This window comes from Pantherophis guttatus, chromosome 8 (assembly GCF_059756535.1).
Source record: "Pantherophis guttatus breed Tessera chromosome 8, ASM5975653v1, whole genome shotgun sequence".
Taxonomy (NCBI): domain Eukaryota; kingdom Metazoa; phylum Chordata; class Lepidosauria; order Squamata; family Colubridae; genus Pantherophis; species Pantherophis guttatus.
In genome coordinates, this window is record NC_142070.1 from 79,211,706 (window position 1) to 79,238,753 (window position 27,048).

Genomic DNA, 27,048 nt, shown 5'->3' on the forward strand with positions numbered 1-27,048 from the left:
CTGCAATCATTTGCATCAGTAAGAGATTGTACATACAGTATATGGCCCTGTACGAAAGGTGGAATGTTTCATTATCAACATGTTTCCTCAGGGAAAGCAAGTCAGAATGCACTCACGATCGTATCTGAGGCAGATCGGTCTCAATTTTGTGGCCAGTATTCCTGAATATTTGAATGGCTGCCTCTGCCACCTTGTCGTCTTCCATTCTGAGGCACTGTAGGAGAGATTCGTATGTCTCTGCGGAGTGGAACGAGGTAGGATGTGTGAAAGACAAAACCTATGGATACATATCAAACCAAAAAACATTTTAATCAAGGCAAGCTGGTTATCTGAAAGAGTGGCACAGGGTTATATGCGTCTAGACCAGTGGGGTGGGCAATTCATTTTATTTATTTATTTATTTTATTTTATTTTATTAAATTTCTATACCGCCCTTCTCCAGAAGGACTCAGGGCGGTGAACAGCCACGAGATAAAACACATAAATACAAAAATTTAAAATGAATTAAAAACGAATTAAATAATTTGGCTGAATTTAAAATACCCCATAATTTAAAACAAATTAAAATTTACATTTAAAAATTCACGATTAAAAAGGGGAGAAGATTTAGGCCAGGCCAGCTTGGTGGAATAGGAAAGTCTTAAGCGCATGATGGAAGGTGCGCAGATCCGGAATCCTCCATATCTCCGGGGGGAGCTCGTTCCAGATCGTAGGTGCCCCCGTAGGTGCCCCCATTTTCCCAATGGGGCCCATCTGGAGAAACTGAGGGGCCAAACCAATAGGACTGTGAAGGTGTGTAGGCATGCATTTCATGCAAACACCACTTACGACCACAAGTGAACCCCAAAATTTAGGTTGTTTAAATAAGAAATGTGTTAAGTGAATTTGCCCCATTTTATGACTTTTCTCACCACGTCTGTGAAGTAAATCACTGCACTTTTTCAATTAGTGACACGGTGGTTAAGTGAAACTGGCTTTCCCATGGACTTTGACTGTCTGTGGGAAGCCATCCACCAGGGCCAGACAAAGGATCACAGATGAGCCAGAGGCTGTAAAATGCCCAGGTCTGATCTAGGAAAGCTATAATTTCTTCTCAGAGAAGATCATTTTAAGTGTAAGGAAAAAAACAGTGTAAGTCAATGAAACTGTCTTCTAAAAAATAGTAGAGTAGAGTAGAGTAGGGTAGGGTAGGGTAGGGTAGGGTAGGGTAGGGTAGGGTAGGGTAGGGTAGGGTAGAGTAGAGTAGAATAGAATAGAATAGAATAGAATAGAATAGAATAGAATAGAATAGAATAGAATAGAATAGAATAGAATAGAATAGAATAGAATAGACAGAGTTTGGAGGGAGCTTTGAGGTCTTCTAGTCCAACCCCCTGCTCAGGCGGGAAACCCTATACCATTTCAGACAAATGGTTATCCAATCTCTTCTTTAAAACTTCCAATGTTGGAGCATTCACAACTTCTGGAAGCAAGCTATGTCACGGATTAATTGTTCTCACTGTCAGGAAATTTGTCCTTAGTTGTAAGTTGCTTCTCTCCTTGATGAGTTTCCATCCATTGCTTCTTGTCCTGCCCTCAGGTGCTTTGGAGAATAAGTTGACTCCCTCTTCTTTGTGGAAACCACTTAGATATTGGAAGACTGCTATCGTGTCACCCCTAAGCCTTCTTTTCATCAAATTAGACATACTCAGTTCCTGCAACCGTTCTTCATATGTTTTATCCTCCAGTCCCTTAATCATCATTCTTGATCCTCTCTGCACACTTTCTAGAGTCTGAAATCTTTAAGTTTTCATTCTAAATGTGATTTTAACTTGACCTATGCCAATGTTAGTCTCACTAAACAGCTGCATCACTTGCTGAATTTGATTTCTAGTATAACCCAAGTCTTGCTGGAAAAAAAGTTTTAAAATACTGGCAAGAAAACACTGATTTTGGGCCAAAAATGTTTTGGAATGGGTCGGACCCCGATTATTTCATATGGGATACTAGTAGCAGAGAGATTTAACATGGAGTACCTTGAGAAGTTCAAGTCCCGAACGGATTGCTGTGTCAGGACTTACACCCTCCTCTTCATCGTCGGCTGTCCCTTCTATTGATTTATTCATCAGCTTTACTAATGCACTAAAACAAGACATTTCAAAATACATATATGCTCAGTTACATGAAGAATCACTGCTTGTATGTTTCATACATTCAATCTATTTCTTTTTTTCTTTTTTTTACAACTAATCCATTTATTTAGCAAACCCGACGTTCTCATTCGTATCCGACAAGCTTATTTTCACAATTCTCCAGATCAAGGATAGTGTTCAATTTATGACCATCATGGAGTCTGAGCCTCATGATGGTCGTAATTCGGGCTGCAAACAGCTGAGCCAAGCGCCCGAAATGCAGTCATGTGACCACAAGGGAGATGGCCATAACTCCAAGCAGTCGCTAAATGGCCATTCATAACTTGAGAACTACCATATTTTTCAGAGTATAAGATGCACCTTTTTCCCCCTAAAAGGGGGTGAAAATGTAGGTGCGTCTTATACACCAAATGTAGCCCCGCGCACCCACTGGCCCCCACCCTTTGGCCTCTGCCTCCCAGCAGTTACCTCCTTGCAGCAAGCAGCAAGCAAAAACAGCTCCTTTCAGCTTCAGCACAGCCTAATTAGCACAAGTTGATTGGATTGGCCTCCCGACTCTCAGCTGTTTTGCTCTCAGCTGTTTTGCGTGAGCCTCTGCTGCTTGCTGCAAGGAGGAAAATTGCTGGGAGCATTTTTTTTTCTTGTGCTAATCAAGCTATGCTGAAAACGAAAATGAAAGTAAAGCAGGCTATTTGCTGTTTGCTGCAACGAGGCAAAATTGCTGGGAGGCAGAGGCAGATTTCTTTTTCTTCTTTTCCTCACCAAAAAAGGTAGGTGCGTCCTATAGTCTGGAGCATCTTATACTCCGAAAAATACGGTACCTGTATTCAAAGCAGCCAAATACATACATACATATATACATATACATATACATATACATATACATATACATATACATATACATATATATATATATATTTGTAGTCAGGGTTTTTTCCTATGTAGATCAAGTTGTTAAATGGCCATAGTGGGATGATATCTCAAATCATCACTTTCAGGCTTGTCAGACATTTTGTGTTGTTTGTTCTGAGACTTATGGGAGACTGGGATAGCACTATTTCTGTCTTTTTTCTATTTAACAACTTGATCTACATAGGAAAAAACCCTGACTACAAAAATATTATCCATTTGAACCTATGAATTAAAAGAATAAATATTTGACCTTTACAGGGAGGATTCATAAAATATGGGTGTGGCTGGCCAATGAAGTCCAAAAAGACAGAAATAGTGCTATCCCAGTCTCCCATAAGTCTCAGAACAAACAACACAAAATGTCTGACAAGCCTGAAAGTGATGATTTGAGATATCATCCCACTATGGCCATTTAACAACTTGATCTACATAGGAAAAAACCCTGACTACAAAAATATTATACATTTAAACCTATGAATTAAAAGAATATAAAAGAATATATTTAATATATATATTAAAGTTGTGCTGTGAAAATTGCAACATGCAGTGTGCTTACCTGATAGCTTCTGAGTCAATATGCACAGGAGCAATTCTTTCTAAAAGAAATTTCACCATCTCTAAGAAAGGATTGGTTGGTTGCTTAGGATTTGCAAGCTTCCGGGCTATTTCCCTCTGCAACAGTAAGGTTTAAGTCATTTGATAATAAGAGGAAAAAGTGCTCACACAATACGCTGAACAGGAACAGTTTTTCAAAATCCTACTGCTTTCTTAGTGTACATAGAAAATAAATATTAATACCAAGAGATTAAAAGGAGACTCCTATTTAAGCCATCTGCACTTGTAGAAAAATGGAATATAATTTAACACATAAAATACAGGCAGTCCTCAATTTACAACTGTTCATTAAGTGACCGCTCAAAGTTACAACGGCACTGAAAAAAGTGACTTTACTGCTCTTTTTTCACACTTACAACCCTTGCAGCATCCCCCTGGTCATGTGATCAAAATTCAGACCCTTGGCATCTGACTCATATTTATGACGGTTGCAGTGTCCGGAGGGGGGGGGGTGTCACGTGATCCCCTTTTGCGACCTTCTGACAAACCAGAGTCAACGAGGAAGCCAGATTCACTTAACAACCAGGTCACTAAGTTAACAACCGCAGTGATTCACTTAACAGCTGTGGCAAGAAAAGTCCTAAAAGGAGGAAAACTCACATAGCAATATAAAATTTGGGCTCAATTGTGGTCGTAAGCTGAGGACTACCTCTTGATTCCAAGTGATCTCCCGAGGACTTCACTGATATTTCCAGCTTAGATTTTTTGAGTTCAGCAAAAATCAACTAGGTGGTCCATCTACTCTGATTTATTATCATGGCAGAATCCTAAGTTGTTACAAACTTTTCAGGAATGTTCTAAGTTGAAGGTTGGTATCGGTGTTTAGGGAAAAAAAAGAAAAAAACCTTACCACACAGATATCTGCCTGTTTACAGGAACACGTAGGGCTGATTAGCACTTCAAGTTGAGAACGAAGTTTCTCATCATCACCAAGGACTTGATTGAACTTTTTCACAAAATCCTGGGCTTTTCCAGGATCCGGAAGATTTTCTAGGGAATTATAATGGAAAGGTGTCAATTCCGAGTGGCGGCTTCCGAGCGACACTATCAAATTGAATTCTAATCGACAGCTCTTACTTGCTATGGTCATCAGCTTCCCAAACATAGCAGCACTGTTTGCTTCTGACTGAAAGGAGAAGTTGAGATGAGAATTCACACAGAAGATTTGTCGCGTGACCCAGGAGTTCCCAACCCCCAGTCTGTGGACTGGCACCGGGCCACAACATGCCAGAAACCGGGGCGTGCAAACAAGTGAAACCCCATCCGTGGGATGCAGGCAGCACGCCAAACCTCGCCCCCTCTGGTCTGTGGAAAAACTTTTCTCCTGTTCTGACCCAGTTCCCCAAACATGACAAACCCTCTGTAGTTAAACCAAAGATTCCTTTATTAGGAGCGCTAGCAGCCCCGGCAAAATGTTTCTTTCTCAACAAGTCTGTCCGGCAAGGAGATGAATAGTTGTCTGCCACACCTATTCACCCCCCCATCTTTGATCCCCAGAGCTAGGGTGGGGCTTCGCTAGCAATGGTGGCTCTTCCGTCCTGAGGACCGGCCCATAGATTTCCACTGCTCTCCTCTCCTCTGCCTTTTGCGCATCCGTGCATCAGGCACTGGACCCAGCTGTTCCTCCTCTTCCTCATCACCAACTCCAGACCTGGGGGCTGTTGACTCTCCAACTGAGGGCTGACAGACGGCCCAGGCTCCCCCCCCTCTCTCTCTCCCTCCCTCCCTCCCTCCCTCTCTCTCTCTCTCTGCCAGCTCCATTCCCTCTTCCCTCTCGGAGCTCTCATGTTGCTTTGATGGTGATACTGACTCCCATGCCTCCTCCTCCTCCTCTGATTAGGCTGCTGCCACAACATCCCCATGGAACCGGTCCCTGCTGCCCAAAAGGTTGGGAGCCGCTGGTGTAACCCTTCTCTGACTTGTTCATAAATGAACAATTTTCAGCCCAACCCACTTTTAAGATTTGGCAATAAATGAGTATAGCTGTTATCAGGTGGCTTGTAAAAGCCAGATTGTAATGTTTTAAAAGATTGTTCTTTTCATAGTCCATCCATATTTTGCATATATACAGGTAGTCCTCTACTCACAACAGTTTAGTGACCGTTCGAAGTCACAACGGAACTAAAAAAAGCAACTTATGAGCTTTTCACACTTATGAGCGTTGTGGCCTGCCCATGGTCATGTGATTAAAATTCAGAAACACGGCTACTGACTTACATTTATGATGGTTGCAGTGTCATGGGGAAGTCAGATTCACTTAACACTTTTGCAAGCAAAGTCAATGGGGAAGTCAGATTCATTTAACAACCGTGTTACTAACTTAACAACTGCAGTGATTCATTTAACAACTGTGGCAAGAAAAGTGATAAAATGGGGGCAAAATTCACTTAACTAATATCTCACTTGGCAACAAAAATTTCGGGCTCAATTGTGGTTGTAAGTTGAGGACTACCTATAGAGTGTTAGTACCCTGTTTCCCCGAAAATAAGACCTCCCCTGATAATAAGCCCAATCAGGCTTTTGAGAGCATGCGCTAAAAGCAGCCTCCCCCCGAAAATAAGCCCACCCCAAAAATATTTAAACTCAGAGCTGGAAACCAGGTAAGACGGCAAGAGGAACCCTGTCTTGCTCCATGCGCCCCAAAATAATAAGACCTTCCTGAAAATAAGGCCAAGCACTTATTGGTTCAAAAAAATATAAGACAGGGTCTTATTTTCGGGGAAACACGGGGTAGCAGTTTGCCCTTATAAGAAAAGACATCAAGATGATACCATATCATTCTTTGTGCCACAAATTTTCCCATATTTATATCTCATTATAAAGCTCTTAACAGGCAATTATTTTGAGAAATGGTAGCGTTCAAAGAACAAATTCAGAGTTATTTAACACAGCAATTTTAAGAGACAGGGAATATTAATATTCTAAAATACAGCAATATTAAAAAAAAAAACCAAAGCATGCAAAGTAGAACAGTTATGTTATTTTGAAACCTACGGTGGGTGTTTTATGCAAATCTAGCAATTCCCGCATATGACTCCTAAGCATGTTCTGGCACTTCCACATTTCATTCAGTGCCCTGGGCATAAAGACATGAAAAATATATTAAAACATTGGGGGGGGGGGATGTGACTTCATACATAGCATATGGAGTTCCATGGTATTCTCCACCCAGCAGCTTTTTAAAACTGAGATAGCTCTTCTACCCTCTGTAATGTCCTGGGTTTTTTTTCAAAGTTTAGGCACATATTTGAGTCCCAGATTCCTATCTTTTCTTACTTAATTTTAATTCAGACTCCCACATGCACGTATACCAAAAAGACCTAAGAATTCCTATTGCAAAATACAATTTTTTTAAGTAGTTCTGAAGAACAGCAGGCTGCCTTGATCTGAATTCTACCGAATAGCCAATGGAGCTAGTGACTTCAACACACTGGCCATCGCACCAGAGAAGAAACTCCACTGAGCTACGAGACACGTAACGTAAAACGCCTGCGCGCGGGATATTTAAAATTACGGGTGAAACCGATTTAAAAATGTAGCAGTTGTCCCAGTCAAAGCCATACTCACTTAACAGCATTTGGATCTAAGCTAGCGTATAAATAATATAAGCACTTCATCCTCTCTTCGGTTTCCAAATTATGAGGAACAAGATACTGAGCGAAGATTTTCTCCACCAGCAATCTGCAAAGGAAGATAAACGCAGCCATGGTTTAAACTGCACGAGAGTTTAATATCTTTAATTTTTTTTAAAAAAGGGGAAACTGTCCTACACGTGTACGTATGGCAGAGCAAGTTCTGCGAGGCAAAGAGGCCAAGGGGAGGCAATCCATTCCCGTGATACATATGAGAAGGCGGGATATTTGATCTTGTATCTGCCAGATGTCAGTGACCAGCCCTGTAGCTGGTCTCTAATAAAGAAAGGATAGGGTGTGTGTGTGTCAGACTGGCTTTGTGCTTTTATTCTGGGGAAAGAGCAGATCCATTGGAGTGGTGCGGTGGCCTAGAGGTGGAGCTCTCGCCTCACAATCAGGAGGCTGTGAATTCGATCCTAGGCAGAGGCAGATATTTCTCTCTCTGGGCACAATGAGAATATATCTGCTGAACAAAACTCCGCATTGGCGACAGGAAGGGCATCCGGACAGTAAACACTCTGCTAGCTCCATTCAGTTGCCCAGACTCCACCCCCCCCAAAGGATTATGGGGTAGTTAAAAGATGATGAAAGAGCAGATCCATTCACTTACTTATCATCAATGCTATTCTGATAATATATGTGCAAAAGTTTATCCTTTATCCAGCTGACTTTCTCTGCCGCATCTTTTCCAGCTTCGCCGTGAAGGCAGTATTTCTTGTACAGCTGAGCGAGTCCCATCATCGCTTCCTTTCTTACCCGCCACTTAAAAGAAGAAGAAGAAACACAAGCCCAGGGAGGCGATGTTACAAACAGCTTCGCCTTAAAAATTAATGACCAGGACACGTCAGAAAAATTGTAGCTTGACTTACCACAGAAAAGTCAGCACTCTTTATGTTAAAGGCATTATAAAAACCATATTGATGATTGAGATGGTACCAAGGTGCTTTTTTCAAAAGGCCACTGGACTTTCTTGGTTTTTCTTTGAAGACGTTTCGCTTCTCATCCAAGAAACTTCTTCCAGAGCTGAGGAAGCTTCTTGGATGGGAAGTGAAACTTCTTCAAAAGAAAAACAAAGGAAGTCCAGTTGCATTTTGAAAAAGCATCGTTGGGACAACTACAATCTGGATGACTGAGAATCTTCATAGACCATTGAGATCGTAACTTCTAAATGATAAAATCAATGCAGCACCCAAAACTTTTGGGAAACTACTTTTATTGTGAAAAACACTGCAGCAACGGTAGGAAATGATCTCAAACACACAGAGGACGGACTCCCGGACAAGAAATATCAGTTTCGTATTTGTCAACATAAAACAGCTCATCAATTTTTATATTCAGATGAAAGGAGGCGCTGGCAACTGAACTCTCCTTTCAATAACTGCCATTCATTTTTAACACAACAGCATGAAATTTCTTTCCATCCACGCGCTCAGAACATCTAGGGAGCCTCTAATGTGGAAATTGTAAGATGCAAGAGACTTTACCCGCTTATCCAGTGTCCTTTCTCTGACAAAGCCAAGGAGCTGGTCGTTGACTAAAGAAAGATCTCTTTTGCCTGCAGTGATGATTGTGACAATGACATCGTGGCGAATGGCTTCTTCTGGATCATGGGATCTGACTTTTAAGTATTCTATTTCAAAAAAGAAAAGAAAAGAAAAATGTATAACTTCTACTGAAAAATACTATGTGTTCATACGCCTGCAACTAAAGAGCAAAGCCTTCAGGAATATTAAAATTAATATTGAACACATTGACAGTCAACATTAGTGTCAACAAAACCTGTTTCTAACTGTAAGTTCAGGAAATACATATAAAAAGTGGGCAGGTAACTAACAAAGGATGACAATGGAAGGTCTCATTTCTACAAAGCCTGTTGCACTGAGTTGCTAATGTGACTGCATTTCACAGGTGGATTGATAAACCCTTCCTCTTATTTTATATGTTGGGTGGTGCAAGATATAAGCATCATTAACATTTGCTATTCTTTCTATGAAGAAATATACCTCCAACATGCCTTTTAAGCCTCATAATTAACGATACTTTGATTATTATCAAACCAGTGCTGTATCTCCACGTTATTTCTTTGAACCTATTGTCCTCAATTCTTCTGAATTAAGATATCTTACCAGTGAGGTCTTTTGCTAAATCTGGATGGTTCATTAAACAATGACTTGCAAATTTCACACTTTCTAATCTCACAGGAACATGAATATCATTGAATCTAAAAGAGAGGAATATATAAATCCAAAATTATACTTGGCTTCAGTGACGAATGCAATAAACTAAATATGCTTTTATGAAAATATACTTTCAGAATGCTACATACTGCAAATACATAATCCAACATACCGAGCATCCCACACAATAAATAGAACAAAAAGTATTTTCAGTTTAAAACGCAGAAAAGACAGGAAAATTAAAATGGATGATTTCCCAAAACCAAACTCGATTTCTTAAAATAAAACAAAAAGTAATTACTACATTCAACTATTGAAGGTGAATGTAAATGCAAACATGTATTCACTGTACAGTACATGCATATCATTTCAAGGAATGATAACAGCATAATGTATAAAACCAAGGGAAAAAAATCTATTTGGCTAAAACATGGAAATTATAGATGGCATTTCAATTTCAAAATATGTTACCTGAATTAGTGGTGGGTTGCCCCCGGTTCGCACCGGTTCTATAGAACCGGTAATAAAAACGGTGAGAGGCTCCGCCCACCAACCCCGATGTCATCAAAACGCTTTTGTGCATGCGTGCGGCCCCGCTGCGAACCAGTAGTAAAGATAAGTAGAACCCACCCCTGATCTGAATGTCATTTATTATAATACAGTAAGTACACATAGTATTCACTGCGTTACAAATTTTATATAGGGCTTTTAAAAACAAGTAAAAGTTTTTTTAAAAGGTATTACTGGGGAAAAAAATGGCTAAAATCAACCCAACCAAATATATATAGGTGAGTTCCTCACCGGCCAAGAAAACACTGCCAAAGCGGACGATTTTGTGTTGCAAGATCCGAATCTTTGGAACCAAATAACTTTGCTAAAAGCCTTACGACAGCTAAGCGTTCTTCTCCATCATTGCTCTGTCAGTTAAAAAGAAAAAAGTGAAATGTACATATACAGACATTTAAGCAAGTCGGAATATTTGCTCTCATTCCACAAAGTAAGTTACATCGAAGCAATGTAGTTTAAAGTTACGCACTCCTCTTGAAATCCTTTCCCAGGTTCAATTCAGGTAGTCCTTGACTTATGATCACAACTGAGCCCAAAACCTCCGTTGCTTAGGTGAGATAGATGTTAAGTAAGCTTTGCATCATTTTACGCCCTTACTTGCCACTGTTGTTAAGTGAATCTCTGCAGCTGTTAAATTAGCCACAGGGGTTGTTAAGTGAAACAGCTTCCACATTGACTTTGCTTGTCAAAAGATTGCAAAAGATGATCCCATGACCCCGGGATATTGCAACTGTCATAACTATGAGTCAACTGCCAAGCGGCCGATTTATGATCACATGACCACGGAGATATTGCAACACACGTTATGTTGTATGCCAATTTTTGTCCAGCCAGAACTGAGGTATCTCTTCATAGGGATGTCTCTTTTTCTGTGACCATTTTTTAATCAATATGTAGAGTAACATACAGCCGACTTACAGCTGTTCATTTAGGGACAGTTCAAAGTTACAGCGCCACTGAAAAAAGTGACCTCTGACCCTTTTTCGCTCACGGCTGTTGTAGCATCCCCACGGTCACATGATCAAAATTCAGATGCCTGGCAACCAGCTCATATTTATGACCGTTGTCACAGGTCACGTGATCCCGTTGTGACCTTCTGACAAGCAAAGTCAAGGGGGAAGGCAGATTCACTTAACAACCGTGTTACTAACTTAACAACTGCAGGGATTCATTTAATAACAGTGCAGTGGTAAAATCCATTTTTTTTTTTTACTACCGGTTCTGTGGAGGTGGCTTGGTGGGAATGGTGGCTTGGTGGGCGTGGCAGGGGAAGGACATTGCAAAATCTCCTTTCCCTCCCCACTCCTGGGGGGAGGATATTGCAAAATCTCCTTTCCCACTCCACTCTGGGGCCAGCCAGAGGTGGTATTTGCCGGTTCTCCGAACTGCTCAAAATTTCCGCTACCGGTTCTCCAGAACCTGTCAGAACCTGCTGGATTTCACCCCTGCAACAGTGGCAAGAAAAGTCATAAAATGAGACAGAACAGCTGTTTCACTTAGCTATAGCAATTTTGGCCTCAACTGTGATTGTAACTTGCGGACTACCTGCATTCCAAACATGGCCTCACTAGTGCAATATAGAGTGATCTATCACTTCCTGTGATTTTGACAGCAATAGCACTTAAGATTTATAAACCGCTTCACAGTGCTTTTACAGCCCTCTCTAAGCGGTTGTACAGTCAGCCTATTGCCCCCCAACAATTTGGGTCCTTATTTTACCGACCTTGGAAGGACGAAAGGCTGAGTCAACCTTGAGCCGGTCAGGATTGAACTGCTGGCAGTCGGCAGAATTAGCCTGCGATACTACATTCTAACCACTGCGCCACCAATAGCTCCCAATGCCATCCTTCTGAGATACAGCCTAGGATGGTATTACTTATTCTGTTTCATGAGCATGGCAACGATTCTTTGGAAGTTGTCCAAGATAGTTACTTCCATTGGCAAGTATGGAAACAAATTTGTTCTGAAAACCTCTCAGATTCATGCCTGCCTGTCCTTAATCATAATGTCAAAACTGCCAACACGCATTTGCAATGCAACCTCAGCCCCTCTGCCCTTTTGTACTTCCACCTCAGCAACTTGCAGAAACGCATTTAAAAAAAGCCAAACTCACTTTTCCTTATGCAAATGCTACAGACTTTCATACAAATCCTTTCATGCAGAATTTGCGGTTTCTTACCTTCAGCTTGAACTCCAGCTGTGGCATGACAGACAGCAGAAGATTAGGATCGACAGCGAAAAGTTCTTGTATTAGATCAAATATATGCTCAGACAAGTCGCTCACAGAAGACTTTCCTAGTACCAAAACCTGATTAAAAAACTAATAAAAGAGAAAACATTTGCTTTAAAAAGTAAATATTTTCAAAGCGCCTACACATTTAAACTGATCGTTGCCATCACATTTTTGCAAAACTGTGTTCTGTATTAAAGCATCCCTCCTGCCCAATGGGACCTCTTGGCCCCTAAGGTATGGTTGCCCATCATCCTTGGCTGGCTTTCTGGCTAAGACCCGGCTGTGTCAACTAGTATAGAGATCCAAGTGTGGGACACAATCCTAAGGATGGCTAGTGGCTTGAGGGCGCTCCCTCCATCTTAACTTTGTCTATTTCAGAATGGATTTTTATGTGGATTTTATTGCTTGTAACTTGTAAACCAGCCAGAGTCGCTTCGGCAGTGAGACGGGGCAGTGTATAAATTCGATTAGTAAATAAACAGAATTGTGGTTCCAATTTCTATTCAACGGACAGTATCAAAGATGAAATTCTATCACTCTCACACATATGTTGGAGCAGATTATAGGATACCAAGATTCTCAAGATAGCAAAGGGCATTAAAAATTCCTGTCTCAAGCAGTAGAGCCAATTTTAAAATGTGTACAGTAGTGGACAAAATTGTGGAAACCTTTTGAAAAGTATATTTTTGAAGTTTGATGGCTAATAACACTACTTTTTTTTTTTTTTTTTTTTTGGAGTTTCAAGATAATCCTATTCCACTGCTGGAATGGCCTGGGAATAGCCCAGACCTTCTTCACCCAATGGAAAATCTATGGAGCCGACTAAAGAAACTTGTTAGTCAGAAGCGACCCAGCAATAAAACCCTGTTAATAGAAGCCATCATTCAATCTTGGTTTCACATGATAACAGCTGCAGAACTCAAAGACTTGGTTCCCTCCATGGGAAGACGTTGTAAGGCTGTCATTCATGCTAAAGGTTACCCAACTAAGTATTCACTGACATGGTGATAATTTTTGTATATCTCATTTTTTTCTATGGTGATAATTTTTGTATATCTCATTTTTTCTACGTGTTTCACTTTTCTTCTTTATCCTGTAATTGCTATTCCAATAGCAAATCCTTCATAAAAGTTATTGCATTACATTCTTGATTAAATTCTCTTTCCATTGATATATTTTATGGTACTACTCCAAAAAAAAAAAAGTGGTGTTATTAGATAGTTTTAGAAAATACACTTTCCCCAAAAGATTTCCACAATTTTGGCCACTACTGTAGACACTAAGAGTCTTTTTTAAAAAAATGGAATGGTAATCTTTGAAATCATAAAGCAAAATTATCCTGTGGGATATATTTTGGGCAACAAGTGTATTTCAGAAGGACGCTACAAGTTAAAAGATTAGCATTCTACTTCAGTGCAAATTGTGAACTAACGTTCTGGTAGTCAAGTCTATTAAAATCTGATAGCGTGAAAATGAGACTGGGAGCAAGCAAGCTTGAGAAAGGAATTAGTCATGCTAGTACCTAGATTTAAGAAACAGCTGAAACTATGATCATATTGATGGCCTTGTATTAAATTATTTAATAACATGATGCAACATAATAATTTTACCTAACTGTATTTTACACACACAAACTCTTTCACTTCTATCTCTGCTTCACAAACACATTAACAAGTTCACAGATAATCCTATTTAAATTAATTATCCCTATGTAGGTACTAAGCCTTAAAGCTAGCTTTTATTTGGAAATTCGATTCCCCCCCCCCCTATAATTGGCTTGCAGATTTTAAAGTTAGGCACTTTGTAAGCATTTGTAGCAAGTGACAAGACAGTTATAACCCACATCACTGTTAATTATTTCGACCTCTAGATATTGGACAGTCTAAAAATTCGATGTGCTACTCCCAGTAATTTCTTCTGTTTATCAGCAGACAATGTCAGCTTGCTAACCTGGCCAACACAGAATGACTGCCTTGTCATGAATTTATCTTATCTCTGACTGAGAAGAGAGATGTGTAATAGATGTGGGATTATGATTGCTGAGTAACTGGCCTCATTGGCGCATCAATTGCTCATTTTCAAATTTTATAAATTGGCTATCATGAATCCAAAGAAATATTCAAAAAAAATGCAGCAATCGCTAGTATGTTAAAATGTGTAATACATACATTGGCAATGCATGGCTCAATGGTTTGGACTGTTCTTTTCAACAGGATTTTTGCAAGATCGAAGGCCTGTTTATTAAGGTTCTAGAATAAAAAGAAAAAAAATATTTAACAAAATTACAGCTATCATCAAGCAATTCATGCTAGACATTTTCAAACTCTAAAGTATGATATCTACACATGAGTACGATAGACAGACAGACAGACAATAGGAGAGGGAGAGAGGGAGAGAGAGAGAGAGAGAGAGAGAGAGAGAGAGAGAGAGAGAGAGAGAGAGAGAGAGAGAGAGAGAGAGAGAGAGAGGGAGGGAGGGAGGGAGGGAGAGAGAGAGAATTTTTAATCTTGCCTTTTTACCAGTGGAAAACAGGTAGAAAAAGTGGAAAAAATTACAAACTTCTCCCCCAACTACCCACCCCCAGGGTCAGGGAAGATGTGTATAAATCTTACATTCATGAATGTTACTATAAATCTGTCCTTTTATAGATAGCAGAACATGATTCGTCAACATTCTGGGTGTGTGTATGTGTGTATTAAAATCTTCCTAAATCCATTAATTAACCTTATTTCTGGGGGGACAGGAAGAGTTATAAGTTTTAAGTTGGCAATACAGTACCAAGAGTTCTCCAAAACTTAGCAAAATTTAAACAATGGCCTAAATCTCACGTGTCTATCAAGCCCTATAATCTTTCAAGTTTTACTGCATCACTGCATGGTGTACCTAACGATGTAACAAATCGCTAACCTCTATTTTAAAGTAACTTTTTTAAAAACTGCCCTGGCAGGCTCACAAATTATAACATCCACTAATTATATACTGACAACAAAATATAAGTTAAAATATGTGCAGCTGTTCTCTTTACCAAACATGTCCCTTATAATTTTTCTGAACATCTTTGTATTTAAATATAAGATCGCCCCTGTGAAGTTCCAGTAGAAATAAGAGAAAGGAAAGATTGGCAGAAGGCCAGCAAGTTTTCTATTATTTTGGCAAGACATCGTGTAAGATAGAAGTGGAGAACTGTGGCCCCTTTATGATTTGTGGATTTCAACTTCCAGAATTCCTGAGCCAGCATGCTCTGTTTCCCCAACCCTGCTGTAAGAGAAGACTTTCAATTTCTATCCCAAGAATAAACGCAAGAGCTTTTTTTTTTTTTTTGTCTTTGCAAACCTTGTGTGCAGGAATGAGGTTGATAAGAATGGAGTCCAACAGTTCTTGAGTCACCCCGTCGCCTTCCATGATGATAGAACTCATCAAATCTAGCATATGCATTTGGACCTTCTGATTGTGGCTATTGCTAAATGTAACGTTAAAATTGGATTATTAGGTGACAATAGCGTTAGCACTCAATGAAAACAACCTGTTACTAAATTTCAGTCAGTAATCTTTTCCACTTGTTTTTTTTAATAAAAATGACCAGGTCATATGAAAGACATTGTAAGTTTATTTCTCTCTTGATTTTACTGGGAAACACCATGTTACTCGGGCTCTTCTGTTTTCCCCATCCCTTTCCCACTAATTCACTGAAGCGTCAATGCTCATTATCAAAATCGTTTGCATAGGATGAGGAGATGGGTTACATATTTTATCAGGAAGATTTCTAACATCTTTGCGCTAAAATTCACTCTCAGGGCAAAACGAGTAGAGCAATTCAGGATGAATTTTTAGTTTCTTGCCAATGTCACTGTAACCCAAAGGCAAGAAAAAAAAAACCCACAAATTTTTATATGGGAATGTAATATGTTCTAATTGTGGACCATTTTGGGCCCACATTCTTGCAATCATTTCACTACCAAACTATGTATCATCATCAAGCAGTCATCAGGCAATCAGTCAGGTAATTAATCAGTCAACAGGCGATTAAAAATTGTCCCAGATGCTTTCAGATTATATTTTTGTCCTCCCTCAACTGTCTTGCCAATTAATTCTCCTGACTCACAGAATTAAACTGAAGCTATAGAGAAGCAAAATCTTCATGAATGTCCTCTATTCAGGCTCACTGCTCAGATGTATTAGATTCATAAGATATAAAGAACTTGATTTTGATGTTTAGGCATGCCGATGGTTACCGTGGTGTATTTCTCAGCCAGGTAATTCTGCCACAACAGAATTTATTTTTGCAACCCTAAAGGTTCATGTGTAATATTGTTACCGTGTTTCCCTGAAAATAAGACCCTGCCTTATATATATATTTTTACCACCAAAAAAAAAGAAAGGCACCAGGTCTTATTTTCGGAGGGTGGGGGGGAGATGTCGTCCACTGACTCATCTCACTTGCACACATCGCCCCCAGCCTCATTTTCGCTGTCAGAGGCCTTCAGGAACTTCTTCTGCGGCCGGCAAGGCTTTCCAGGAAGGCCTCTGCAGCCGATAACAGAGCTCCAAATCGATCTGGAGCTCTGTTATCAGCTGAGAGGCCTTCAGCAAAGTCTTGCTGGCTGCAGAAGAAATAGGCAGAGGTGCGCGAGGCCTAGCTGCAACTGTCCGAAGGTAAGTAGTAAGGCAACTCCACCATCCCCATCCCCACCCTAGCTTAATTTTTATCTGTGCACCCTGGAGTGGGCGGGGTCTTAATTAGGGCTTATTTTGGGGGGTAGGGCTTCTATTGGACACACGTGTAAAAATCAAGCTAGGACTTACTTTCCGGGTAGGTTGCATTTTTGGGGGAAACAGAGTAGTATTGTTTTATAAAGTTGGAATAAAAACATAATTACATTGCAGAAATACAGTATATCTTTATTAACGTTAACAGGATTAGCATATTTGCACTTGCACCTCTCTGAAATGGCACAATAGGCATGAGTACTCCAACTTACTTGATAACTGAAAAGAGAGTCCTAAAAAGCTGAATAAAAATTTCATTGCAATCTTCCAACTCAAAGCAGATGTTGTAAGATTTCACCCACGCTAAGTTCTGTAGCAAAAATAAAGCATGAATATTATCATTTCAATCCGAACTGTACAGATACATGGCAAAAGGTCAGCATAGCCTCAAAATAACTTGCCAATGAGGAAACACTGGCTTGTTGAAAAAAGCATCATAACATTTTTGTAGGCTTTGATATATTAAAGTGAAAAAGGAGCAAAGGGAAAAATATTTCCCCTTATTACTTTTCAACAGAAACAAAGCTACAACATTCATAAACAGAATTGAAGTTTTGTTGAGCACTGATACATATTTTGATTTAATTTGACATAAATTCTTACCTCTAATAAGTAAAAGTATCTGTTAAACTGAGGGCTTTTAGTGTCCTCTAATCCTTTTAACTGTCTTGTAATAAACAAAAATATATCCTGCAAAACAAGAACAAAGGTTTTTTTAAAATGAATTATACTAACTATAGATTTTTATCTTGGGGTTGTTTTTTTCCTGCAACCTACGTGATACTCCCAGCATTAAGAAAATTCACAAAAGCTTTTGTTCAGATGTAATAATTAACTACAGTGATGCTTAAAAGGTTCGTGAATGCTTTGATTAGCCATTTCTTCCCCAGAGCTAGTGACCGTGGTGGAATGAAGAGTTAGCAACTAGAGCGGCTGTTCCTAATTCCTCCCTGGGAAAGGAGAGGACTTGGGATCGCTCACAAGTGCTCCACCCAGTTGCTCCTCATGAGGAGACCATGCAACTAGATAAAGCGAACCCAATTAAGCAAATGAGTTTGCAATCCAGAAAGATCTATTAATGCTAGCTCCTCCGTAGATTGAAATACCTTTTAGGGAAGGTAATTAAGCACCACTATATGGCTCAATCTTACATGATCAAAGTGATATATGTTTTGAATCCATATACTCTTCTCGCTTAGTTGGCACTATCTTAAATTCTGCATCCATTTCGGATTCATGTAGTTTGCATGATTATCCAACAAACCGAGGCTAAAATTATAGAATTCAATCTGCCTAGGGTCAGATATACAAGCTTGATTTCTCTCCCCCCCCCCTCAATAAAAAACAATGCAAATGTTTCTATTTCCTCTCCCTTTGGAGGAGGAAGCTGCAAGATTAATAGTTGCCTCGGTTTGTTCAGATAACAATTAATCCTGGTTTATTATCACAGGTGCATTATGCTACTATCCGTTTCTGACTCAGTGAGACAACCGTCATTTCTCTGAAAATCTCAAGAGCCAAAGAAGGTGGAAATAATTTGTTAATTTACCTTGAGCTTGTCGTGTGAAGTATACGGTGCTTCAGGGGCATAAATTCGAAATATATCAGCCAAACAACAAGCTACAAGGAGACGGACATCTTTGTTGGGGTTCCTGAGGAAGAATTCGGACGCAAGGTGCAAGGCTAAAGGGAGATATTGTTGTTTCTCATCTTCTGAATCCTGGTCCATATCCATAAATGTTTTCACTACCATCTAGGAATCAACAAACAATATAAACATTTCCTATTTTCATCCAAATTGTAATATCATTTATAATGAGCTGGAAAAAAAAACTATTTGGCAAATATATGTCTTTCAAGATTCTATTTTTAGTGTTTATATAATTAATTGGCTCAACTTTTAATATAGGTATTGCATCTTCAATACGTTCTCCAGACAAGACCAAATAAAATGAATTTTAAAAAAGCAATATAATGGAATAAATAAAAAATAAAATTAAAAGCAGCAAACAATAAATATAAAGGAGGCACACTAAGGTAACTGTACCGCTTAACAGTAAGAAAGAAAACCTGGCAGGAATATGAAAGGATTATTTTCTTGATTTGAAAATAGAAATGTATATAAGATGAGGAAAATATTCTAAATAGAATAAGACCATCACTAAAAGCTGCTATGGAAGATAAGGGCACCAAAAAGAACAATGGGTGGTTATATTTTTTGACATGGCAACGTTCCCATGCTGCCCAGCCAGAACTTTTTACAGGTAGTCCCCAACTTACGACCACAATTCAGCCCAAAATTTCTGTTGTAAAGGGAGACATTTGTTGAGTGGGCTTTGCCCCCATTTTACAACCTTTCCTGCCACAGCTGTTAAGTGAATTGCTGCAGTGGATAAGGTAGCAACCCGGTTGTTAAGTGAATCTGACTTTGCCACTGACTTTGCTCCTCAGAAGGTCGCAAAAGGGGGAATCGCATGTCGCAACGGTCATAAATGTGAACCAGTTGCCAAGCATTTGAATCTTGATCACACGATCATGGGGATGCTGCAAAGGTTTTCACTGTGAAAAACGGTCACGAGTCAGTTTTTTCAGTGCCGTTGTAACTTTGAACTAAATGAACTGCTGTAAGTCAAGTCAAGTAAGTCTACGTGTACAAAGGCAAAGGCAAATTCCTTGTGTGTCCAATCACACTAGGCCCGTGATGGCGAACCTATGGCGCACATGCCACCTATCAGTGGGCACGCCAGCTTAGCTCTAGGGCACATGCGCGCACTGGCCAGCTGATTTTCGGGCCTTCTGGGCCCACCAGAAGTAGGGAAACAGGCTGTTTCCTGCCTCCGGAGGGGCTGTGGGGGTGGGGAAGGCCCGTTTTTCTTTCTTATCTGGCTCCAGATCCTCTCTATGCATCTGTGGAGGGCTAAAACAGCCTTTCCCACTTCCTCGGAGGCCCTCCTAAGGCCTGAAAGGGCCCATTTCCCAACTCCCAGTGGGACAGGAAGTGATGTTTTTTCCTGTCCCCAGCCTCCAGAGACTCCTAGAGAGGCTCTGGAGGCTGGGGACAGCAAAAAACATCACTTCCTGTCCCACCGGGAGTTGGGAAATGGGCCCTTTCAGGCCTCCGAGGGAGCGGGAAAGGCTGTTTTTGCCCTTTCCAGAGAGGGAAAGAATAGAGAGAATATAAATAGAAATAGAAATAGAATATAAATATAAATAGAGAATATAAATAGAGAGAATATAAAGAATATAGAGAAAGAAACAGAGAGCCAGGTAAGAAAGAAAAATGGGCCTACCTGGCCATCGCATGCCAGGAGCGGGGGGGGGGGGGTGTTGCGCACGCATGTGCAGGGCAGGGCGCATAAAATTATGGGTGTGGGCACACACGTGCGCGAACCTCCCCCACCCCCACCCCCTCCTGGCACGCGATGGCCAAAAGGTTAGCCATCTCTGCACTAGGCCAATAAAGAATTCTATTCTATTCTGTTCTGTACGACATACCAGATCTTCCCTTCCGGCAGCGTTCGATCACGGACATGTGTCGTTGTTGTTTTTTTATCATTCACAAACAGGCAGCTAAAGAGCAAGAACCATTCTGCCATCCGGGTACAGGACAGAAAAAAAAAAAACTCGTTCACAAGAACAGATTTCTCCCTATCTTGGTTTACACACAGTGACCCTGCTTGTACAGTGACCCGGCTTGTGAATCATCAACCCGAATTTATATCATTTCACTTCTCTCCAAAGGCCAGAAGGTTTGCTGCCATCTCCAACCTTACATGCCCCAACAAATACCACTTACGCTTTTGCCACCTTGTGCAAGGACCTTCTGCAAGTCTGATTTGGTTATCGCTTCTCAAAGACACAATAGTCCTGGCTTAATCCATCAACTCATCCTACCTACCTGATTCATATCACCCAACTAGCACTACCCAACTCTTAAGATGCAAGAGTCTATGCACACTCTTTTCACTCGTCCTCCTACCTGCCTCTCCCCCTCCCTCTTCTCTCTGTATAGAAGAAAACCACCTTTTGCCAAATTGGCTTGTCGCCCAGGGAATGCAACGTTATGGTCTAAATCACTTTGATAAAAATCTGCTTTCCAGTTTACCGGTTTTTCTGGTTTAGCTTCATGTTGGTTTCTGAGGCCACAGCAGCAAAGTCATCTTTTCTGGCCTCCTCTCCCTCTCAGTTTCACCGGTACAGGTAGGCCTCGACTTACGACTTACAACGGAGCCCAAACATTTCTGCTTGTTTTCAGTGAAGTCGGGTTTTGCTCCGTTTTATGACTTCTCTCGCCCCAGGGGTTAAGTGAATCACTGCAGCTGATCAGTGACACGGTTGTTAAGTGAATCTGGCTCCCCACCCCCACTGGCTTTTTTTTTTTTTTTTAATTTGATTTATATGCTGCCCTTCTCCGGAGACTCAGGGCGGCTTACAATGCGTTAAGCAATAGCCTTCATTCTTTTGTATATTTTATACAAAGCTTATTGCCCCCATAACTGGGTCCTCATTTCATCTACCTTAGAAAGGATGGAAGGCTGAGTCAACCTTGAGCCTTGGACAGATTCGAACCAGCAGAAATTGCAGGCAACTGTGTTAATAACAGGGTGCGTAGACCACTGTACTATCAAGGCTTTGCTTGTCAAAAGGTCGCCAAAGGGGATTGCGTGACCCCGGGACACAGCAAAGGTCATAAATAGGAACCAGTTGCCAAGCGCCTGAATTTTGATTGTACGATCATAGGGATGCTGCAAACGTTGTTAACTATGGAAAACGGTCGTAAGTCACATTTGTCAGTGCCGTTGTAACTCTGAACGGTCACTAAATGAATGGTTGTAAGGCAAGGACAACCTGTAGCCATCATAGCATTTTCTCCAATCCAGCAGGCAATTTTTACTCTCACGGATCTCACCTCCAGACCAGGCCCAGTTGTCTGGTGCAGGTTTTAGATATTGTCCCTCTCACTGGTAGAGGTGGATACACACTTCCTCCAAAATAAAGCTTAGTGGAAGGAGGTGTTAAGAAGGGGCAGAGTCCTTGCGTGGCAAAAAGTGGTACAGGCCTGACCTCCCCACAGAATCCCTGAACATTTATGTGACCGTTCCCGAGGGAAAGCAGTCGGTCTGGAAAGACTCTTGTAACAGGCGACGGAAAGGCTTCTGCTTGAGACTGCAGGTAGTCCTCGACGTATGACCACCATTCAGCCCCAACTTTTTGCATCTGAATTTTGATTGTGGGAATGAGCATAGGTGGGGAAAAACAACCCCAAATCACTTCATCATCTTTTCTTTTGTTTAGTGCTGGTCTAACTTCGAACGGTCGCCAAACGAGCCATTGTAAATCGAGGATTATCTGTACAAGCGAAAAGCATGGGTTTTCTGGGGAAGCCAGCAGGGAAGATTTGCAAATGGGGATCGCGTGGTAAATGCAAACGGGTCGCCAAGTGCCACTTATCGCAATCGTGCGGTTGCAGAGGGCGCTGCAAATGGCGTAACTCTGGGAACAAGTCGTAGGTCCCTTCATTCAGCGCAGTCGTAGGTTTGAAAGGTCGCCAAAGTAATAATTACCTGTGTCTGGTGCATCTGAAATACATATACCGTATTTTTTGGAGTATAAGACGTACCTTAGTTTTTGGGGAGGAAAGTAAGAAAAAAGCTGATTGGCAAGTGGATCAGCCTCCCGGAATACCGCCAATCAGCTGTTCCGAGGTGAATTTTAGCAACAGGTTCCTTGGTTGGGAGCTCTGTGTCTTGCCTTTTTTTCTGCCTCTGAAACTTCTGAAACTCTGTTTCAGAAAAAACTTTTTTTCCTGCCTCTGAAAGCCTTTGAAACAGGGCTTCAGAAAAGAAGTTTCTGAAGCTCTGTTTGGGGGCTTTTTTTCTGAAGCTCTGTTTGGGGGCTTCTTTTCTGAAGCTCTGTTTGGGGGCTTCTTTTCTGAAGCTCTGTTTGGGGGCTTTTTTTCTGAAGCTCTGTTTGGGGGCTTTTTTTCTGAAGCTCTGTTTGGGGGCTTCTTTTCTGAAGCTCTGTTTGGAGGCTTTTTTCTGAAGCTCTGTTTGGAGGCTTTTTTTCTGAAGCTCTGTTTGGAGGCTTTTTTTCTGAAGCTCTGTTTGGGGGCTTCTTTTCTGAAGCTCTGTTTGGGGGCTTCTTTTCTGAAGCTCTGTTTGGGGGCTTCTTTTCTGAAGCTCTGTTTGGGGGCTTTTTTCTGAAGTTCTGTTTGGGGGCTTCTTTTCTGAAGCTTCGTTTCTGATGCTTTTTTCAGCCTCTGAAACCTCAATTTGAGAAGCTGGGCGGGGCTACATTCGGAGTATAAAACGCACCCAGATTTTCACCTTTTTTGGGGGGGGGGGAAGATGCATCTTATACTCCGAAAAATATGGTAATTAAAGCATGCTAGGAAGTCAAACCTATGAATTCTGCTGACCATCATCTTTCAGCTACATTTTTAAATGGCACGATTACCCTTCTCCTAAGGGTCCCCCAACCCCTGGGCCGCAGCTACTGGACCGTGGCCTATTCGGAATTGGGCCTTGTGAGTGACTGGCTGGAATGCTCCTGCAGCTCAGCCTGCTCGAGTGGCAGACCGTTGCTCGCACAAGTTGAGCTGCGAGCATGTGCACTGGCCCACCAGTCGCCCAAGGGCTGGGTGTACACATGTATGCGTGCTGGCCTGCTACTCAGGCAGCCCAGTTCCTCTTTCCCACTCCAGCTGGGCTACAAAGATTAGGGACCTCATTAATAAATGCAGCCTGTGAAGATAAAGACTTTACAGAAGACATGCATGGTACATGTAAGGCTATCATGGGGGAAAATGTGTTGAATGTTAGTTCCCCCCACCCCCACCCCCCAAGGATAAGCACTCAGCTGGCAATGATTTCAAAAAGCTAACTATAACTCTGACTGGTACTTGGATGAGAGTTCGAGAATAATGCTTAGGGCTGGTAAATAAATAAAAATAAACAAACAAACATTTAAAGGATAACGATTGCCACGCGTACCCGCCTTCCCCTTTCTAATTCAGGCAAAAATGTAATGCCCTTTTGATTTAAGTGGATGTATGCGAAATCATGTCATTAGCATATTATCCAGCTGTTTCATAATTTACAACTCAGGAAGTCATTTGTTCACTTTAGGGTAAAAACCCTGTTTCATACTGGGACTGAAGAAACCACAATCCAATTTATTGGGGAGTCACATGGCATTGTTCTGGAGAGCTCAATTCACCACACAAAAATATACTCCCCCAATGGGCTTTCAAGCTTATCCGTTGTAATTACGCTTTAAAATAACTTTTGCTAACAGCAAGGGAGGTTATTTTAACACCTGATTACAGCACATGGGGGCTGCCCTTTCGATTGAGTGATCTCGTAAATGCTACCCAGATAATCTTAGAGCTTTAAAATAGCCTTGCTAAAAACAATGGAGGTTGCTTAATACAAGAATATGAAAGGCAGAGGCCTTATCAATTAAGTGATAATACCTTTTCTCTTGTTTTCTCTCAAAGATGTGGGGGCAGAGCAGATCTTGAAAAAAATGAGATTTCCTTTAAATGAGCTTGCAAAGAAGCTGGGAAATTTCTGGACTATGTGTGTGTGAGAGAGAGACACAGACACAGAGAGAAAAATCCTCAACTTACAACTGCAACTGAGACTGGGAAATTCATTGTCAAATGGTGCGGTTGTTATGCAAGACATCACATGATGGCAATTTGCAACTTTCCCTGTCTTGGATTTCGCTTGTAGGAAGTTGGCTGGGAAGGTTGCAAACCATGGGAGGTTGCAACTGTTGTAAATGCAAGAGGTGGAAGTCAGTTTTCAGCACTGTCGTAACTCTGAATAGCCACTAAACAAACGGTTGTAAGTCAGTGAAGAAGATGTCAGAATTAATCACTGAAATACCAACGCTTAACTTGGGCAAACTTTTCAAACGCATCACTGTTTATTTGTGAATGAGGAAGCTGGGCAAGGAACAAAGACAAATCTATTTTGTTTTTGTTTTTTAGAGTTAAGATCACAAGTTGAATCTATGAAGCTTTTTCAAAACAGAATACGGCTTTTAAACTACAATATATGAGATATTTCCTTGGGTTTTTCCTATGTGATCTATTCTTGTTGAACTATCTTGCTGGGTTAATTTTTTCTTTTAATTTTTAAACATTGTTTGCATTTACGAAGTGAATAAACTGAATAATAATTCAGAAACTGTTTCAATAAGACTCTTCAAAATAATCTCCTACCAAAACATCAGCAAACATACCGGCAACCACATTTATGATTAGATTTTGCATTATGATTAGACTTGTTTGCCACCTCTAAATCTATAGAAAGTAAGAAAATCCAATGTGTGCTTTCACATAGTTGTCAAGTTCTAATGCCATACAAACTTCGCAGTCAAGAAAAAAAATCTTTGTGAAAACTTATAAGGACAAAGCAATTATATTACAAAATTATGGATGCCCTCATGATCCAGAAAACTTGGAATCAGGCAGGACAGACATTAGTGCAGTTTCACACTCTCTTTTTAAAATATTTATTTCTCTTTCTTTTGCAGATGTCTGTCACTTCGTTTACACTAAAAATGTAGTGTAATGATAGAGATCATAAGCAATTAAATATTTAATTGTAAAGAAATGCCATAAAAGCTAACAGGTTGAGTCTGCTGCTTTGCAACTGGCTTAATTTGCTTTTATTAAATGTATTAAAATAGCCACAGCACTTAGACTTATATACCGCTACGCAGTGCTTTACAGCCCTGTCTAAGCGGTTTACACAGTCAGCCTCTTGCCCCCAACAATCTGGGTCCTCATTTAACCAAACTTGGAAGGAGGGAAGGCTGAGTCAACCTTGAACTGGTCAGGATCGAACTGCTGGCAGTCGGCAGAATTAGCCTGCAATACTGCATTCGAACCACTGTGCCATCAGTTCTAAAATAATTCCAAAAGCAAATTAGGGAACCTGGATGAAACTAAGTGTACCACAGCTATATGGCCATTTTATTTTTTTAGCTCTATCTGTGATCAAAATATGTACATTATTTTATCCTGCTAATTTTACCATATGTTTAGCTTGTAAGAGACATACCAGAAGAGGATGGCCTTGGGTCTATGTTTCTTCAAATTTCAGAACTGTAACGTCAAGCACCCCAAATTATTGGTCATTCTATCTGGGGCCTCTGCGGATCACAGCTCAACATCTGGAAAGCCGCAAATTCCCTACCCTATATAAAGTAACGCAATTGAAATCAATAGATTATTTAGCTATGTCTAATTCAACCGTATTTCAATGTGCTTACTCTAACCCTAACTTTACATGATAAATTTAACAGTGCCACCTTGATATTTGAACACTATAACCTTGTCAGTGATAAAGAAGGCCTCAACTATTGTATTTTTTGCTGATCAGCTGTTTTGCAGTTATCCCAATGCAAAAAAAAAGATAAATATTAAGTAAAAAACAGGGCTGCTATAGCAATTACTCACTACTTCAACCTCAATCCTTGGGCCACATAAGAGTAGATTAAACAGAGGCACAGAATAACAGCAGATGGGTAATAGATCATCTTATTATCCCACTATTATTTAAACACAGTCTTTTCAATGTAGCGTGTTTTCAAAAAAAGAAAAAGGTAAGTCAAGACAGCCTCTGACCAAAACAGAAAAACTAGTTCAGGTAAAGCACAGCTCCCGATCTGCATTTCAGACTGATATATATTTTTAATCTGTAAGGGCCTCCTGGCACGTTCCCTGATTGCCAAGAGACCTTCACAATGATACTGCGTGTGCGTGGTTGCTATTAATTAGTGATATCCTCACGATAAGAACGTGGCTGATGAAATACTTGCATTTCCAATCCACCTCAACATCTCTTAATGAACTAGTCCACAGAAGGTCATGCTATCGATTTACAGAATCCACTGGGATTCAGGGCAGCAAGATATTATTAAGGATGGCTAGAGTTTCTACCTAAAGTCAGTTTCAAAAGATTGCAAACATACAACACACCCATGCACGGATACAGAGA

The 27,048-nt window shown here is 40.6% G+C and overlaps 1 protein-coding gene across 5 annotated transcripts in view; it reads right to left on the reverse strand.

Annotated features, from left to right (window-relative positions):
• Positions 1–27,048, reverse strand: part of PDS5A (PDS5 cohesin associated factor A) — a 61,881-nt gene that overhangs the window by 22,083 nt on the left and 12,750 nt on the right. For all 5 annotated transcript variants that reach the window (XM_087875439.1, XM_087875437.1, XM_087875438.1 and 2 more), the window contains exons 3-19: positions 18,585–18,788; positions 17,639–17,725; positions 17,248–17,345; positions 15,602–15,728; positions 14,437–14,517; positions 12,215–12,355; positions 10,270–10,385; positions 9,418–9,512; positions 8,776–8,921; positions 7,902–8,053; positions 7,227–7,340; positions 6,654–6,735; positions 4,737–4,785; positions 4,510–4,649; positions 3,601–3,716; positions 2,016–2,121; positions 117–277 (exon numbers count right to left, since the gene is read on the reverse strand). In XM_087875439.1, coding sequence (XP_087731565.1) covers positions 117–277; positions 2,016–2,121; positions 3,601–3,716; positions 4,510–4,649; positions 4,737–4,785; positions 6,654–6,735; positions 7,227–7,340; positions 7,902–8,053; positions 8,776–8,921; positions 9,418–9,512; positions 10,270–10,385; positions 12,215–12,355; positions 14,437–14,517; positions 15,602–15,728; positions 17,248–17,345; positions 17,639–17,725; positions 18,585–18,788 — 2,015 coding nt within the window. The remainder of the gene's footprint in view (positions 1–116; positions 278–2,015; positions 2,122–3,600; positions 3,717–4,509; positions 4,650–4,736; positions 4,786–6,653; positions 6,736–7,226; positions 7,341–7,901; positions 8,054–8,775; positions 8,922–9,417; positions 9,513–10,269; positions 10,386–12,214; positions 12,356–14,436; positions 14,518–15,601; positions 15,729–17,247; positions 17,346–17,638; positions 17,726–18,584; positions 18,789–27,048) is intronic.